The 18,495-nt window shown below is 35.1% G+C and overlaps 3 protein-coding genes and 1 long non-coding RNA gene across 4 annotated transcripts; all 4 read right to left on the bottom strand.

Annotated features, from left to right (window-relative positions):
• Nucleotides 1-373: 373 nt before the first annotated feature.
• On the bottom strand, nucleotides 374-2,821 carry LOC116005366 (DNA repair protein RAD5B-like). Its single transcript, XM_031245650.1, has 9 exons — nucleotides 2,687-2,821; nucleotides 2,214-2,562; nucleotides 2,064-2,129; nucleotides 1,817-1,967; nucleotides 1,582-1,666; nucleotides 1,299-1,490; nucleotides 1,072-1,215; nucleotides 792-956; nucleotides 374-644 (listed from the first exon to the last, which is right to left on the bottom strand). The coding sequence occupies exons 6-9, from the start codon at nucleotides 1,452-1,454 to the stop codon at nucleotides 495-497; spliced, it is 615 nt and encodes a 204-aa protein (XP_031101510.1). The 5' UTR covers nucleotides 1,455-1,490; nucleotides 1,582-1,666; nucleotides 1,817-1,967; nucleotides 2,064-2,129; nucleotides 2,214-2,562; nucleotides 2,687-2,821; the 3' UTR covers nucleotides 374-494.
• A 1,178-nt stretch (nucleotides 2,822-3,999) lies between these two features.
• Nucleotides 4,000-5,166, bottom strand: LOC116005245. Its single transcript, XR_004094909.1, has 2 exons — nucleotides 4,397-5,166; nucleotides 4,000-4,269 (listed from the first exon to the last, which is right to left on the bottom strand). It is a non-coding gene; the product is annotated as an uncharacterized LOC116005245 (long non-coding RNA).
• A 226-nt stretch (nucleotides 5,167-5,392) lies between these two features.
• Nucleotides 5,393-7,648, bottom strand: LOC116004117 (MDIS1-interacting receptor like kinase 2-like). Its single transcript, XM_031244050.1, has 2 exons — nucleotides 7,142-7,648; nucleotides 5,393-6,510 (listed from the first exon to the last, which is right to left on the bottom strand). Exons 1-2 carry the CDS (start codon nucleotides 7,646-7,648, stop codon nucleotides 6,472-6,474), a joined length of 546 nt encoding a protein of 181 aa, XP_031099910.1. The 3' UTR covers nucleotides 5,393-6,471.
• A 6,968-nt stretch (nucleotides 7,649-14,616) lies between these two features.
• LOC116004116 (receptor-like protein 9DC1) lies at nucleotides 14,617-18,149 on the bottom strand. The gene is made up of 2 exons (XM_031244049.1): nucleotides 14,998-18,149; nucleotides 14,617-14,876 (listed from the first exon to the last, which is right to left on the bottom strand). The coding sequence occupies exon 1, from the start codon at nucleotides 18,147-18,149 to the stop codon at nucleotides 15,009-15,011; it is 3,141 nt and encodes a 1,046-aa protein (XP_031099909.1). The 3' UTR covers nucleotides 14,617-14,876; nucleotides 14,998-15,008.
• Nucleotides 18,150-18,495: the final 346 nt, after the last annotated feature.

The raw sequence follows: 18,495 nt of genomic DNA, 5'->3' as shown, positions 1-18,495 counted from the left end.
TTTATCACAAATAATCTTGTCATACCACTCTTACAACTTCGTGACAAAGGTTTTCCTTTCAAGCTATCATTTCCTTGGTATGAATTTGCTTCAAATGTGTTGAATTGTCGGCCTTCAAGTATGCATCCCACGAGCTTATTATGTGAGAGATTCAACACTTCAAGCGTTGTAATACTTGCCAATTGCACAGGGATTGCTCCACTAATTTGATTTGATGAAACGTCTAAGGATTCAAGCATAGATAAATGATAAATGCCTAAATGTTCATATTTAGTCCTTGCATTTAAGTTTATTTTCCTTGTCATTTGCTATGATTTTGCCCAAAGTATTCCTCATTTGATCCATTTGTGTGTTCAGATGTAATTCTTGATGATTTAGATGAATTAAATGATTTTTGAAGCATTTCAGATGCATGTAGAGTACAGTCAATGGGAGCTAATAAGAAGCTATGAAGATGGGGGTAACACCTTTTAGAGAGCTAAATTGTGGTGTTTTCAATGATCTTGGTCATTTGGACATACAAAAGCAAAAGTGGAACAAAAGAGCAATAAGTTGAAATTCTCGCACAAATCGTCCACTTCTCTGTATTTTGGCCATATCTCTTCGTAGTGATTAATGAGGTTGTAAAGATCTTGCACATTATTCTGCAGCAATTAGTGAGGACATCATTAACTAAACCAGATATCGAGAACAATCTAAAAAGTATTACGTTTCTCACATGAGACGGTCTTACACAAGACTTGATTTTTTTAGGAAGTATGATAATTAGGGCACTTAGATGAGGAACATACCTGAAGTGGAGTACCAGTAAGACACTGCACCACCTGCAATGTGCAGACAATAATGTGCGTGAATGCAGCCCTAGGACTCATAGTCCTCCAGTTCTTTATGGTGTGTGCTTCATCCAGTACAATTCCACGCCAATCAACTTTAAGAAATATGCTAATCTCCCCATCCTAAATCAAAGTTAGAAACTGGTTAATCAAGATAGTCCATAACAAGTAGCAGTGGGCACAGAACCAAATGAACAGAACTCATACTAATATGAAAAAAAAAGGCAAGATCACTTACAAACTTATACGCAACAGTTAGAAGATCATAGGTTGTCAAGACCACATCTGGTTCTGCTAACACTCTAGGGTCATTACTTCTGTCCCCACCATAATGAACAAAAACAGAAATGTTATCTGGCTTTGAATGGGGTTCAAGTTCATCCTGTTATAAGAATTATGATCAATATCAGTCACATTTTCATGTTGACACTAAGCAAGAAAGGGGTTACAAACTAATAAACTCACATTCCATTGACCAAGTAATGCCATAGGACAAACAATGAGAGTGTCACCTTTAATCCTTTTGTTCTTAGAATGCTGAGTAATAGCCATATCCTCAGCAAGTTCTTGATTATCAAGGATACCCTTGCCCAGCCTCGCAAACATTAGAGCAATTGTCATTACAGTTTACTCTAGGCACATATCATCGGCTAAGATCTACAGAGACCATATTTTGCAGAGAAATTAATATATGCAACAAAAAAAAAAAAAGGAATTATAGAGAAAAGAGGTAACAAAGAAAACTCACTCCCTCTCTTGCTGTTTCCAATGCAGAAGGATATTCAGCAGTTGCTTCACTAGAGAAAATGTTCACATAAATTGCAGGACCCCTCCTATTGAGAAGCTTGGTTAGCAAATTCCCAAATTAATAGAGCTCTTAGGCAAATATTTCACAAATTTAGGTGAAACTCCTAATATCCAGTACAAAGTAGTTTCTTTTAATGTTTTGACATCTTATTTTATATCCCAAGAGATGTGCATACTCATCACAAATTTGATATGCTGCCCAACATGGATGCAAAACTTTGGCTATTTGCTCTGCCTCAGTTCCCTTCTCCAATTCTGAAATCTAGTAAAGAGCCTGCTTCTGGTAGGGCCTTAGGCTACACACAAGTGTTTCAGGTGGCTCTATCTCTTCCAAAATGCATAAAAAACAAGAAAGATCAGCAGAAAAGCAAAATAACTAAATACAACATACAAAAGAAAAGGAATTAGAGAGGACAATGTTACATTTGTCCCTGGATGGCTTAACCTCAAGCTTTCACATGCATACTGATTCAAATCAGCAGCCCATTTCTGGATTTGAATTTAATAACCTTATCAATACAAGTTAGCAACTTGACAAGCAAATGTAAGTTTTCAAAAGCAATTATAACTTACAATAACCAGATTAATACCACAACTATTTGCTCCTAGACACATAATCATGTAGACATTGCTCCGAAATTGTTAAGAGATCTTTCTATTCTCCTATGGTCCTATCCAGGCCACCACATTGTTGAATTTCTACAAAAGAACATTCAGTTAATCATGCTAGTAAAATTATTGTATAGGATTCAAGTGAAACTATTAGAAATAGGGACTTGCAGCGAGTATCAAGAGAAAGGAATTTCAATCTGGCAAACTTTATTTTTGGCCTAGTTTCTGCTGTACTCGGAGACGGAGTGCCACTATTTGGTGCATAAATCTTTTCTCACGCCGCTCACATGAACATGAAAACCTACCACCACTGAAAGAAAAAAAAAGCAAAGAAAAAAATATAGAATATGAAAATGAAAAGCAATACCAATGTGTTAAACTAGCTAACAAAAAGCAAAATCAATAGAACATGGATCTAATTCATCAAATAGTACCGGTTCACAGTGAGACATTGCAGGGGCAGTCGCAGTGCAGCGAACTAGCAGAGAGCAGAACTGGAAATCGCAGGTGAGCAGCTAGAGATTTTAGATTTTAGGGATTCAATGTCTCATGCTTCCTCATCAAAACAAGGTGATGGAAGAAGTCAACATAATATTAAGCTAATACTTAGCGGCGGTTATAAGCAATTGTCACGAATAAATCGTGCTTATAGTTATGTTTGGCAAACCTTGCTGAAAAGCTAACTGAAAGGTGAAAAGTAGTTGAAAGTTGAAAAGCTATAAGCTATGAAAATTGAAGAACTGCTAAACTAGTTGATTATGCTTAAAAGTATTTGGTAAAAATAACTTTTTTATAAGCTGATAAATGTAAAAAGACTAAAAATGACATCTTTCATTGCATGGTCAATGAATTTGTTACGAAATTTTTTATAGTCTGGGTTCTCCTACAAAAAAAATGAGAGTAAGTTTACAATCAACACCAAAATATAATTATGTTTTAATCTTAAAAATCTATAATACAAACCTTAATTGTTTTTCTCCCACCATTCATCGGAGCCACTAATCATATTTGTACTAGAATCTCACCCCAAATCAGTTTCTTCAAGTTTCAGTTGCTTCCAAGTTCTCCATTCTGATCTTTTTTCACAGCATCCCACTTATTCTTTATTCATAGCATCCCACTCAATTACTAACTGCACTTGCTGATTAATATATATTTCAATGGTGAAATACTAATGCAAGGCACAAAGTTTGTGTTCATGTGCATAGCCAGTTCAAAAACAAGCTAAGCAAGGATCTCTAATAAGTAGCTTTTTTTTGTACTAACAACTAAGTTTACCTGCTTCACAATTCCATTCTATTTTAAAGTTTCGCAAAGATATAGCATACGAATCAATTAACAACCAATTCAAGTAAAAAATACATTTTTAAATAAAAACTCATAGCTGAACAAGCAACTATAGGAGCAGGCAAGACACCGAATTTGAAAACAAAATCGCCTTAACATAATACATAGAAATATTTTCCTTATCCTACCACTAACATACAAAGTAAAAGAAAAAAATCAGACAAATTTTTGTCTCACATATACTAAATTGCTGCTAAATTTATGTCTTTAAATAACTATTTTTTAATAGTGTATTGTCATTGTTTTCTAATTTAGATTTATCTAATTGTAAAGTTTGTTAATATTTTCACTCTTTGTATCATATAAAAATAAACTATCTAGGAGAATGAAGAATTTTGTTATAATTGAGAGAATAAATATATATAAGCATAACAAATCCATTTTACTAGAAAGAAATCTCTAAGACATGAACTTATTGACATTATTGATCATGCATGAATTGAAACATTTGGTATCAGACCAAAGCCATACAACTCAAATTAACATGTGACAACAACTAACTAGAGATAGATCATATATGAAAGCCGAAAGTACTTGAATTGGGAGGTGGCTTAAGAGTCAGCAACAAACCAAACCACTTATGAGGCGGCAACAAACCAAACCAAACCACTTATTTAACAACAATATCCTGTGTCTTGAGTATTTGTCATCTGGAGAGAAGCCAAGTGAGCTGCAAAAGTTAGTAAACACACTTCATAATATATTTTATTCCTTCATGCATCTAGACTTATGCATTACCAAACAAAAAGCATACCATATATAGTTGTAAATTGCTTTGGTGTAATAAGATTACTTACCATTGACGCTAGTTTCTTCTCCTTCTTGTTTTTGATCTTCTTCGTTTGATCTTCATTGCTAGTTTGTATGCTTCTTCTTTAACAAACCTTGCAATGAATTCTGGCTTTCCAGTTAGGAGCATGAGACTTCCCATGAATAATCCAAAAAGAATACCACAACCGTACCCCATTGCCACAACTTTTACGGTGCATCCGCTCAAAAAACTTGAATCGTCTTCTTGGTGGAGTTCCTTTGGTGCTGGAGGGTGTGGTGTCATGCCATTCCCACAACCTCGTGATAAAGGTTTTCCTTTCAATCCATCATTTCCTTGGAATGAATTCACTTCAAATGTATTGAATTGTGTGCTTTGAGGTATGCATCCCATTAACTTATTATGTGAGAGATTTAACACTTCAAGTGTTGTAATACATGCCAATTGCGTAGGGATAACTCCACCAATTTGATTCGAAGAAAGGTCTAAGGATTCCAACATAGATAAATTTCCAAGAGATGCTGGGATGTGTCCGGTGAACTTGTTATGTGATAAATTTAATTCACGTAGTGCAAGAAGACCTCCGATACTATCTGGAATATGCCCTTCAAATTTGTTACATGAGAGATCAATAGCAGTAAACGTGACTAGTATTTTCACAATTTCACGAAATTGCCCCTTCATTCCTACCACTAATGAATCTTGATAGTAGTCGCTCTGATTTAGGTACATTTGCTGTTGTGGATCTTCATTTTCCATGGCTTTAAAATACTTAAAAAGCTTTGTAGGAAAATTACCAGTGAATTCATTGTAAGAGAGGTCAAAGACACGAAGTTGATGAAACAAATACCCTTTAACATAAGTACTTGTTAGGGAACCATTCAACTTGTTAAATCTCAAGCTTAGAACCTTCAAATTTGGAAGAGCTCCTAACCACATTGGAAATCTACCACTTAAGTTGTTGTGTCCAAGATCAAGAACTTCCAACTCTTTACAATTGATTAAAGATCGTGGCACTGTTCCCTCTAATTGGTTTTCACGCAAATTAAGTCTGTTCAATGAGTTGCCAACCTTAAAATTTCTTGGGATTGGCCCATGAAATTGATTGTGATGCAAATCTAGCACCGAGAGGTCTTTGTTAATGTTTCCCAAACATTGAGGTATTGGCCCAGCCAATGAATTGTTGGCCAAAACCAAAATTTGGAGAGAATTTAAATTGCAAATTGTTGAAGAGATAAGCATTGATGGCAGATTCCCATTCTCAGACAGAAGTGTTCCGTTGAAATTGTTTGCGGAAAGGAGTAGTGTTTCGAGTCTCGTTAGGTTTCCAATTGTATGAGATATTGGACCATAGAGGTTGTTTTCTGACAAGTGCAAATCATTCAAATGCTTTAAGTTTCCTATACGAGGTGGAAGCATTCCAATGAGATTATTGGTGGAGAGAAATAGACTACTGAGACTTGTGAGGTTTCCAATTATCTGAGGTAGTGGACCAGAGAGATTATTTCTTGATACATCTAATATCCACAAATCCTGCAAGTTTCCTATCTGTGGCGGAAGCATTCCGATGAGATTATTTTTGGAAAGTTCCAACATTGTGAGGCTTGTGAGATTTCCAATTGTTTGAGGTATTGGACCATAGAAACTATTTTTTTCCATGTTTAGTTCGGTCAACTTCTTCAACTTTCCAATTGTCATAGGTATTGGACCATAGAGGTTGTTTTCTGACAGGTCCAAACTCCACAAATTTGGCAAATTTCCTATTTGAGGTGGAAGTGTTTTGGTGAAATCATTGGAAGAAAGGTCAAGATAATCGAGGTTAGTAAGATTTCCAATTGTCTGGGGTATCGGACCGTAGAGATTATTATATGAAAGGTCTAGAGTTAGCCAGATTCTTCAAGTTTCCTATCTGAGGTGGAAACATCCCATAGAGACTATTATATGAAAGGTCTAGAGTAGCCAGATTCTTCAAGTTTCCTATATGAGGTGGAAGCATCCCAGTGAGATTGTTGTGGGAAAGTTGTAAAGCAGTAAGGAATGTGAGGTTTCCAATTGTCTGAGGTATTGAACCAAAGAGGTGGTTCGTTCCCAGGCTTAATTCAATCAAATTTTGTAAGTTTCCCATTTGAGCTGGAATGCTGCCTGAAATACGATTTAAATCTAAGCGAAGGTATTCAAGATTCGTGAGCAAACCAATTTCAGATGGAATACTCCCATCGATGAAATTTCCCGCAAGATTCAAAGACCTAAGGTTGGTTAAAGATGATAGTGATGAAGGCAATGGTCCAGAGAGTGAATTACCAAATAGATCCAAGTAAGTGAGGTTAGTGCAACGACTGAGCTCAGAAGGAATAGTTGAATTCAGAAAATTCAAACTAATATCCAAGACTTGAAGATTTTTGAGTTGGCATATAAAAGAGGGGATTTCCCCATCAAAAAAATTAGATGACAACCGAAGATATTTGAGGTTAGACAACTTGGTAATGTTAGGTGATAAAGGTCCTCCAAATACATTACCAGAAAGATCGAGATACTCGATCTTCTTCGTCTTCCCTAAACTGGTGAGCAACAACTCCAGAAATGGATCATACAAATTATTTAGAAAAAAATCAAGATAAGTTAGGTTGGGAGAACCTAGTATGAAACTAGGGAAGCCTGATTGTTCTGCTGCATTCCCATAAAAACCAAGATGTGTGAGCATAGGCAAACTCTTAACTTTAGACCAATCAGGAGATTCCAAGAATAAATTTGATCCGAAGTCCAGGAACCATACCTTTTGAAGATTTCCAATCTGATAAGGAATAACTCCACTAAAAGAGTTGTTGTAAAGGGTGAGGTACTGAAGCTCCGTCAGGTTCCCAATCTGTGGCGGTATGCTTCCCTCAAACGTATTGTTGCTCAAGTCCAAGAAGACCAAGTTGGACAGATCAGCAATGGCAGGAGGGATTGATCCATTGAAGTAGTTTCCACCGATGTTGAAACGAGTGAGGGTGGGAAAAGAAGTAAAATTGAGGTGGTGAAGAGTACCAGAGAGATCAGCATTAGGAAGATTGATCTCAGAGACAGCAGCTCCATCACCATTGCAAACAATGCCCCTCCAATTACAAAGGTTTCTTAGATTGGATAGTGACCATGAATTGAGATAAGAAGAAGACATGAACAAGCTGCTCTTCCATTTCAGAAGAGCTTCAGCTTCAGTTGTTGATGGTGATGCAAAGAAACAAGGTGGCAGCACAAGAAAGATGATCAGTGCTGTATAGTTGCAACGAAAATTTCCCATAATTAAGTTTTTTTTTTTTTTTTTTTTAAGAACGAAACAACTCTGGTACATGACATGATACCCAGCAAATATGGCTCTTTTATAGACAAGTACAGTGTATGTATGTATGTATGTATGTTGGAGTGATGGCCTGATTGATACATAAGAATGATGGCATTTCCATTTTCCACAGCTCGTATAAGATGGTGAAGAAAAATGGTACATTTCTACTAATACAACAAATGGAAGTTATTTTCAAGTTGTTCTCATCATACACTACATTTATAATTTATTATTGTGCGTGGTAGCTAGGAATTTTAGAATTTGGTTGTCAAAGACCTTGTGGTCTAGTGGCACCCGGTGTCCCAGTTAACACCCCCACATGGATGATTGGAGTGGATTCGTAGGTTGAGAAAGTAGCTATGAACAGATACTACATTGTAACAGAGACAGTAGTACTTAAAAAAAAAAAAAAGAATTTGGTTAGGATGGAAGAAAAACAAACACTGCATTTATCATTGTTACGTTGTAGGAATTTGGAAACTCGGTTAGGAAGATTGGTGTGCCTCAGCAGCCAAATTCCCCACATTCGTCGAGGTAGATTCCTCCAACTTGGTTAGTTATGTTCAATCTGACTTGCTGAATATTCCTTGGAAAATAAAAAATGCGATCAGCCAGATAAGAAATTTGCTATTATCTTGGTCAGCATCCCTGTCTCATATTTACCGGGAGGCAAACAAAGTGGCTGACGCTCTTGCTCTCTTTGGTATTAGCCGATCTTATCCTTCAATGTATTTTGATTTCTTCACCTTGCCGGCTCAAGTGCAAGATGTTTTTTTGTACGACTTTAGAGGCTTTACTACCTCTCGTTTGATTAATCAATGAATCTGTCTTTCGATTAAAAAAAAAAAAAAAAAAAAAAAAAGGTTAACCGGATTGACCGTTTCTTTGCTAATGACTTCCTATCATCCATCAATTCCATCTGTACTGTATTAGGGAAGAAAAATCTGGTGAAACCAAAACTAAAGACATTTCCATTTTCCACAGCTCCATGGTGAAGAAAAATGGTAGGGTACATTATTTCTACTAATATGTAATGATCCTGAAAGTGAACCGAAAGAAGAGAGAAAAATAGAAGAGAAATAGAAGAGAAAGGAGAATTGCAGAGAAAGTTTGAGGGAAGAAGAAGTAGGGAGAATTGATATTAAACGTGTAAAACCAAGCGTATGATTCACTGCAATACACTCCCTATTTATACTAGAAATAAGGGAAATAACTAAACAAATTCATTAACAAACTAACAGCTAAAGAATAAAACGGCGTCGTCCTGTGTCGATTTCGGTTCCAGTTGGCTCGGCTCTTTCTTTCATTTGATTCCGGCTCATTCTTTCCCTTGATTCCGGCTGGCTCGGCTTCTCTTTCCCTGGGGTGTTACATAATACAACAAATATAAGTCATTTTACAAATATTATCATCATACAATTCACAGTTCCGTATCAGATGGTAAAGAAAAATGATATATTTCTACTAATACAACAAATGAAAGTTATTTTCAAGATGTTCTCATCCTACACTACTTTTTTTTTTTTTGACAAGTCATACACTACATTTGTGGTAGGAATTATGGAATTTGGTTAGGATGGAAGAGAGACAAGAATTGATAGAAATTAAAGTATGTATATAGGTTCTCCGGATTGACCGTTTCTTTGGTAATGACTAATGAGTAATGACGGCCTCCCATCCATCAGTTCCATCTATCTGAATCACAATACAATTAATGGCATATCTAGGTACTACTGTATTGGAAGATTGGGGAAGATTAATTTGGTAAAACCTAAACTAAACACAACCACTGAATGACTGAATAGTAGGTCCAATCAAATCTCAACTAAATTATTTTTACTTCACAAAATATAGATATTAGAACAGTGTATAAAAAAAATGCAATCTACTCGTACTCACGCATGTAGTTTTATTGAGTTCTCGAGATGGATACATACTTCAAACATAAAAACACTCTATCCTAAGATAGCTTTTGTATGGCCATATAGCGGTGTTGCAAGAATACCCCGCGGGCTGAGTCAGTTGAGGTTTGAACGCATGACCTCTTATATGGGAAAACTACTACTCTGCCATCTGAGCACAAGATGCTAATCAACTTGGTTAATTAAGTGTAAATAATTTAATTTGACATTAAACATAATTATTAACATGATAATCATCTTCTTGCTATGTTTGAATATTGAAACGATGATTACAACAATGAAAGTGACAATAATTACAATGTGAATAATCTCATTCTCTAAACCACAATAATATATAGTTTAGATTTTTTGAATGAAGATCAGAGGTTATAAAAGTCTTCGCCCTTTGGGCAGGGACTTCCTCCATGCTGGTCCTCATCTAGACGTGACAATCTCGGACAAACACCACCATAAAAGACTTTGTCCAAATTTTTGGACACAGACCACGTACCATGATAGTTTCCCTCCAAATCTGGACGACTCCTCCATGGGTTCCTTGTCGACAAAGTAGCCAAAGTTTAGGAGAAAGAAAAAGTTCATACATGGTAATGAAGAAAAATAATCTATTGAATTTCAGCATAAGGCTTATAGAGCTTAAATAGAGAGGGAAAAAATATATAGATTTTCAATAGGTTGAGGGAATGAGGGATCAATTTCAACTATTTATATTTGAGAAGAAAAAAATCTATAAAAAGTCTTAAAATAAACAAGTTTGTAAAAGTTTATAATTTTTTTTTGAATATCACACGACTTTTAAAAACACCTAATCATTATATCGTGGACCACGGTGCACATAGCAATGGGCACCACGTAAGTAAACGACGTCGTTTCGATGTTAGTGGACGCGGACGCGGATAACTCAAGGGAATTCATTATCTATAATACACATAATCATTATCTAGAATACACAGAACGTTTGCCTAGAATACACAGAATATTTACCCAGAATACACAGAATATTGACACAAAATACACATAACTCATCATCCTAAACATTCGAATGCACAAACACATCACAACATGTGTTACTAACATGAATACACAGAACGGTTGCCTAGAATACACAGAATGATTGCTTGGAATACACAAAACGATTACCTAGAATACACAGAATATTAACATAAATACATAGACCAGTCGAAACGGGAAACGTGATTTCCAAAAAAATGAACGGTTAATTTACAATGCTCAAAACGACGTCGTTTACGTACGTGGTGCACATTGATATGTGCACCGTGATCCACGATATAATTTGTCAATCGAATACCAACCGACTTTTAAAAACTTTCTAAAAATTTAAATTGAATAATGTCTCTAGACTTTTAAAATTCATAAAAACCTTTAAATATTTAAAAAGTCAAGATTGAACACCCCCTAACTGCAACTCTGCAAGTTTCCTATATAAGTTGGAATGTTGTCCGAAAATTGATTTGAATACAAGGAAAGGTCTTCAAGATTAGTTAGCAAGCCAATTTCATATGAAATACTCCCATAGAAGGAATTGTTTTAAAGCCACAAGTATACAAGCTTGGTTGAATTGGAAAAGATATTTGGTGAAATATTACCAGAAAAAAGTTATTTGATAAATCCAACCCTGACAACTTTGTCAAAGATGAGAGTGATGAAGGCAATGCTCCAAGCCTCCAAAGAGTTAATATGAACTCAGATCCGAGTAAGTGAGGTTAACGGAGTATTTTGTTAACTTTTATTAGTTTTAATTTACTCATTGCAAAATATTTTTTAACTTTTAATAACAACAACAACGATGACAACAACAACAAAGATGATGAGCATTTTTTTATATTATTATCATAATAATTAAATTAGTATACACAAAATGGAACTCATGTCATTTTTTATTTTATTTTAATTCTTTTTTGTAATTATTTTCTTCTTTATGATAAGAACTAAAATGTAATAATATTTATTTAATTTGATTTGTTTCTTTCAATTATTAAAAAAAGAATTAAAGATACTATTCTTTTACTCTTCATCCTAAAAAATATGAATGTCAAACTATAATTATTCTGAAAATACATTGTCTTCTTTATGCTAAAACCAAGCATTATTTGTTGTAGCACAAATTTTAATTAACTCCCTATTCCAAATCTGTATTACTTTAATTAAAATGTACATTAATACAAGTTGATCTACTATGTATAAGGCAAAATTTATCTCTACTTAAAGAATCTAAATGCAATAACTTTATTATCTAATAAATCTTTAGGGAACAAAATTAATATTCTAAAATATCAATGAAAGTTTACAAGATAATAATTCACAAATAACGACAATTGATGTTCCAATCCTATATACATAGAGAATGTTTGGTCACAATCTTTAGGTGTGAGAAGCACACTATCCGATCAGATCATTCCGGAAGTGTTCCTTTTGAAATGGTTCCTTCCAACCAGTTCCCTCCGATCGGATCATTCCGAAAGTGTTCCTTCATATCACATTCGAGAAGTTAATTTGACTTTCCGGAAAGTGACCTTTCAATCTAACTCCTCAGAATTGGGAAATATATCTGACATTCTTAATCAATCAAAATATAAAATTTCTACCAAACATAAATAATATTCTCAACTTCACAATACCAAAATATTATTTATGGTTCGAATAAACATGTTGAATAAATATATTCAATCATTTACTATATAAATATACGTGGTACGACATATCATTGGTCACTTGTATTATCCAGCTTCAAGATCCAATTTACATAATGCAAATTGTCTAGGTTACAATCTATTGACAGAAAGTAATAATCTTTTTCCCCATAGCCATAATAAATCTATTTTAGAAAGAAAGCTCTAAGACATTAACAAACACATTATTCATCATGCTTGGAACATTTGGTATTAGACCAAAATCGTACAACTCAGATTAACATATAACAACACCTATCATATGACAACAATCCAAAATGCCTCTTTAGTATCATATCCTCTTTCTGAGTCTTTGTCATTTGGAGAGAATCGAGCTGCAAAAGATAGTAAACAAACTTCACCAATTATTCGTTCATGCATCTGGACTTGCTTAATTATGCCTTACAAAACAAAAAATGTAACATACATATAGTTGTAACAGGTCGGATTACTTACCATTGAATTGACATGCAAAACTAGTTTCTTCTTCTTCTTGTCTTTGATCTTCTTCGCTTTACCTTCCTTGCTTGTTTGTATGCTTCTTCTTCAACAAATCTTGTAATGAATTCTGGTTTTCAAATGAATAATCCAAAAAGAATACCACAACCGACGTACCCTATTGTCACAATTTTTACTCTGCATCCGCTCAATAAACTCGAATCATCTTCTTAGTGGAGCGCCTTTGGTGCAAGAAGTTGCGGTGTCATGCCATTCTCACAACCTTGTGACAAAGGTTTTCCTTACAATTCATCATTTCCGTAGAATGAATTCGCTTCAAATGTATTGAATTGTGGGCCTTCAGATATGCATCCCACAAGCTTGTTATGTGAGAGATTTTACACTTCAAGCGATGTAATACTTGCCAATTTTCTAGGAATTGCCCCGCCAATTTGATTTGAAGTGAGGTCTAAAGATTCAAGCGCAGATAAATTTCCAAGAGACGTTGGGATGAGGCTGGTGAACATGTTATGTGATAAATTTAATTCACGTAGTGCAAGAAGATCTCCAATGCTATTTGGAATATATATGACCTTCAAATTTGTTACTTGAGAGATCAATGGTAGTAAACATGATTAGTATTTTAACAATTTCTCACTCTTGGCCCTTCATTTCTATCACTAAGGAATCTTGGTATCTTGGTAATAGTAGTATTTCAGATTTAGGTACATTTGTTCTTGTGGTATTCTATCAGCATCTTCATTTGCCATTGCTTTAAAAATCTTAAAAAGCACTGTAGGCAAATTCCCTATGAATTCATTGTAACCAAAGACACGAAGTTGAGGAAACAAGTATCCTTTGATTTAGGTAATCATAATGTTATAAGTTCAACTTTGGGTAGGTGTATGTGGCTTGTTGACTTTCTTGGCTTGAGCCTACTGATCAGCTGTGCGACACATATATTCATTTACTTTTTTGTAGTTCTTTATCAGTTAGAGTCATAAGGCGAAATTACTCAATGCACACCCTCATATAGTGGTTGTGATTTCCCTCGTCACTAAAAAAAACAATAAAAAAATAAAGCACTAACCACAAAAACATATTTATTTTACCACGTCAGCTGGTGAAGAATTTTGGTCTGTCTAGCTTGACCCGGCCATAAGAATATCCGCAGTATAAATGCCCATCCAATTACAAATATATCCTTGGCAAATGATGATTTCATTAGTGTAGAAGTGGATACACATTGATAACTCTTAATAGCTTAATTGAACATGCATTATTTGTTTACTAGTGTAGTTCACGAAAATGAAAGACCATAAAGAGGTCAAGTAAAAGACTCCCACGCATATCGCATGGTGAAGAAATTAAAAAAACATTACAATTTTTCTTATCTTCAAAATTTAGGCGTTTAGCTATATAACTATGAAAGGTACATGAGTAAAACATGTAATGTATAGTACAAACTACATGATTAAGACTTTCTAAAATTAATATAATCAAATGCTCTAATAATTTTATTTTATTTTATTTTATCTTTATTTATTTCAATTTCATTTTGATTAATTTTTCTGAGCTTGACTTGCATAATTATATGATTTTTGATAAATTAAATCAAACAAATTTATGTACAAATTGGATGGTAACTAATTTAGTGTCTTACTCTTATGTAGGTCTTTAGATTTTTTTTTTATTATTATCCCTAAAGGAATGAAACCTCATATTTTTACAAATATTATCGGTGTTTTCTAATTCAGATTTGCCTAATTGTAAAGTTTTGTTAGTTTTTTTGGTTTTTTTTTTTCACTCTATGTATCAAGAAAACAATGTAATAAACTATCTAGGAGAAATGAAGAATTTTGTTTTGAGAGAATAAACATAGGCATAACAAATCCATTTTACTAGAAAGAAAGCTCTAAGACATGAAAATATTGACATTATTCATCATGCAAGAATTGAAACATTTGGTATCAAACCAAAGCTAAACAACTCAAACTAACTAGAGATAGATCATATATGAAAGCCAACCGTACTTGGGAGGTGGCCCGTAGCTTATGAGTCGGCAGCAAACCAAACCACTTCTTTAACAACAACAACCTCTGTCTTGAGTATTTGTCATTCGGAGAGAAGCCAAGTGAGCTGCAAAAGTTAGTAAACACACTTCATAGTATATTGCTTCAAGTATCTACACTTATGCATTACCAAACAAAAACATACCATATATAGTTGTAAATTGCTTTGGTGTAATAAGATTACTTACCATTGACGATGCTAGTTTCTTCTCCTTCTTGTTTTTGATCTTCTTCTTTTGATCTTCATTGCTAGTTTGTATGCTTCTTCCTCAACAAACTTTGCAATGAATTCTGGCTTTCCAGTTAAGAGCATGAGACTTCCCATGAATAATCCAAAAAGAATACCACAACTGTATCCCATTGCCACAACTTTTACGGTGCATCCGCTCAAAAAACTCGAATCATCTTCTTGGTGGAGCTCCTTTGGTGCTGGAAGTTGCGGTGTCATGCCATTCCAACAACCTTGTGACAAAGGTTTTCCTTTCAATCCATCATTTCCTTGGAATGAATTTGCTTCAAATGTATTGAATTGTGGGCCTTGAGGTATGCATCCCACAAGCTTATTATGTGAGAGATTCAACACTTCTAGAGTTGTAATTCTTGTCAATTGCTCAGGGATAACTCCACCAATTTGATTCAAAGAAAGGTCTAAAGATTCTAACATGGATAAATTTCCAAGAGACGTTGCGATGTGTCCGATGAACTTGTTACGTGATAAATTTAATTCACGTAATGCAAGAAGATCTCCAATACTATTTGGAATATGCCCTTCAAATTTGTTGCTGGAGAGATCTATGGTAATAAACATGCTAAGTACTCTTACAAGTTCACGCTCTTGCCCCTTCACACTCACAATCATTGAATCTTCATAGTAATAGGGAGAGGAAATTTCTAGACCGGTATTCAGACCAAGGTACAATTGTGATTTATTTTCATCAACATTTGTCATGGCTTTAAAATTCTTGAAAAACCATGTGGGTAACTCTCCCATGAATCCATTATGAGAGAGGTCAAAGACACGAAGTTGAGGAAACAAATGCCCTTTAATCCTCCTATTTCGGATGGAACCATTCAACCTATTAAATCTCAAGTTAAGGACCTTTAGATTTGGAAGAAATCTTAACCACATTGGAAATGTACCACTCAAATTGTTGTATCCAAGATCGAGGACTTCTAACTCTTTACAACTGATTAAAGAATGTGGCACTGCACCCTCTAATTGGTTATGATACAAACTAAGTCTGCTCAAGGAGTTGCAAACTTTAAATTGTTTTGGGATTGACCCATGAAATTGATTCTGGTGCAAATCTAACACAGACAGATCGTTGTTTGCCAAACATTGAGGTATTGGCCCAGTTAACGAATTGTTTGCCAAATCCAAAATTATGAGAGAACGTAAATTGCAAATGGTTGAAGAGATAAGATTTGATGTTGGATTTCCACTATCAAACATAAGTGTACCAATGAAATTGTTTGTGGAAAGGCGTAGGGCTGCAAGTCGTGTGAGGTTTCCAATTATTTGAGGTATTGGACCATAAAAGTTGTTTCTTGACAAGTCTAGAATAGCTAAACTCAATAAATTTCCTATTTGAGGTGGAAGTGTTCCAGTGAAATTGTTATAGGAAATCTGAATAGAACCGAGGCTTGTGAGATTTCCAATTATCTCAAATATTGGTCCATAGATGTTGTTTTCAGACAATTCTAGACTTTCCAAACTTTTCAAGTTTCTTATTTGAGGTGGCAACATCCCAGTGAGATTATTATTGGAAATCACTAGATCAGTAAGGCCAGTGAGGTTTCCGATTGCTTGTGGTATTGGACCAAAGAAATGGTTGTCTGATAAGTCTAGCCTATCCAAATTATGCAAGTTTCCTATTTGGGGTGGAAGTTTTCCTGACAAATTGTTTCCGGAAAGCAGAAGGTATTGGAGGTTGGTAAGGTTTCCAATTGTTTGAGGTATCAAACCATAGAGGTTGCTTGCAATGAGGTCTAATACAATCAAATTTTGCAATTTTCCTATTTGGGGTGGAATGGTGCAATGAAATTTATTTCCGGACAAAGAAAGGAATTCAAGATTTGTGAACAAACCAATTTCAGATAGAATACTGCCATTGAAGGAATTGTCTGCAAGCCCCAAATTTGTAAGCTTGGTCCAATTAATTGGAGATGAGATGAGATGGGGTGAAATATTACCGGAAATAAAATTAGATGATAATTCCAGAGTAGACAATTTGGTCAAAGTTGACAGTGACGAAGGAATAGTTGAATTCAAGAGATTGTAGCTAATGTCCAAGACTTGAAGATCTTTGAGTTGGCCTATAGAATATGGAATTTCACCTTGGAATTGATTTTGTGACAGTTTAAGATCTTTGAGGTTAGACAGATTGCTAATGTAAGGTGATAAAGGCCCAGAAAATTCATTATTAGAAAGATCGAGATACTCAAGCTTCTTCAAGTTGGTGAATAATGACTCAGGAATTGATCCATTCAAATTGGTTCCACTCAAATCAAGATAAGTTAGGTTGCGAGAACATAGTATGAAATCAGGGAACGATATCAATGTACCGCTAACGAAACTGAAATGTCTGAGCATAGGAAAACTCTTAACTTTAGACGACCAGTCAGAAGCATCTAACAACAGATTATTATTATACCCAAAGTCTAGGAGCCATACCTTTTGAAGGTTTCCAATGTGATGAGGAATAACTCCACTCATATTGTTGCTATTAAGGTCGAGGTACTGAAGCTCTCTCAAGTTCCCAATCTGATGAGGAATAACTCCTCTAATGAAAAAGTTTCGACTAAGGTCGAGGTGCTGAAGCTCCGTCAAGTTCCCAATCTGATGAGGAATAACTCCACTAATGAAGTTTAAACTAAGGTCGAGGTGCTGAAGCTCCGTCAAGTTCCCAATCTGTGGCGGTATCTTTCCTTGAAACCTATTGTTGCTCAAGTCCAAGAAGACCAAGTTGGACAAATCACCGATGGCAGGAGGGATTGATCCATTGAAGCTGTTACCAGTGATGTTGAAACCAGTGAGGCTGGGAAAAGAAGTAAAATTGAGGTGGTGAAGAGTACCATAGAGAAGAGCAAAAGGAAGATTGATCTGAGAGACAGCTCCACCAGCATTGCAGACAATGCCCCTCCAATTACAAAGGTTTGTTAGGTTGGATAGTGACCATGATTTGAGTGGAAAAGAGAGGCCGCAACAAATTGACAGGCCGCTCTTCCATTTGAGAAGAGCTTCAGCTTCCGTTGTTGTTGATGCTATCGTCTCCCATGCAAAGAAACAAGACACCACCAGAAAGATGAGCGCTGCATGATTCCAACCAAAATTTCCCATTTTTTTTTCTTTTGTTGGTATGATGAAGAATGAAGATGATACCAAGAAAGATAGGCAGGGCAGCCTTTTAAAGATAGGATGGTCGGAGATGAAACCACACTGCGTGATGGATGGGTACATTGACCCATGACTTTTACCAATTTTTGCATTTTATTTTACAAAATTTATATGACAAAAACTTGTGTGAGACCGTCTCACCATGAGACGAGTCGAGTCGGGTCGAGTCATGATGCAAATGTAACACTTATATGTACAAATGCCATACTTATATGCTCAAATGTAATACTAATCAAGAATAAAATTTTTGTTACTTATTAGGGTAAATGTAATACTCTTAGGGTGTGTT

Source organism: Ipomoea triloba, chromosome 14 (genome assembly GCF_003576645.1).
Source record: "Ipomoea triloba cultivar NCNSP0323 chromosome 14, ASM357664v1".
NCBI classification, from domain to species: domain Eukaryota; kingdom Viridiplantae; phylum Streptophyta; class Magnoliopsida; order Solanales; family Convolvulaceae; genus Ipomoea; species Ipomoea triloba.
This window is presented reverse-complemented; position numbering and strand designations above follow the sequence as displayed.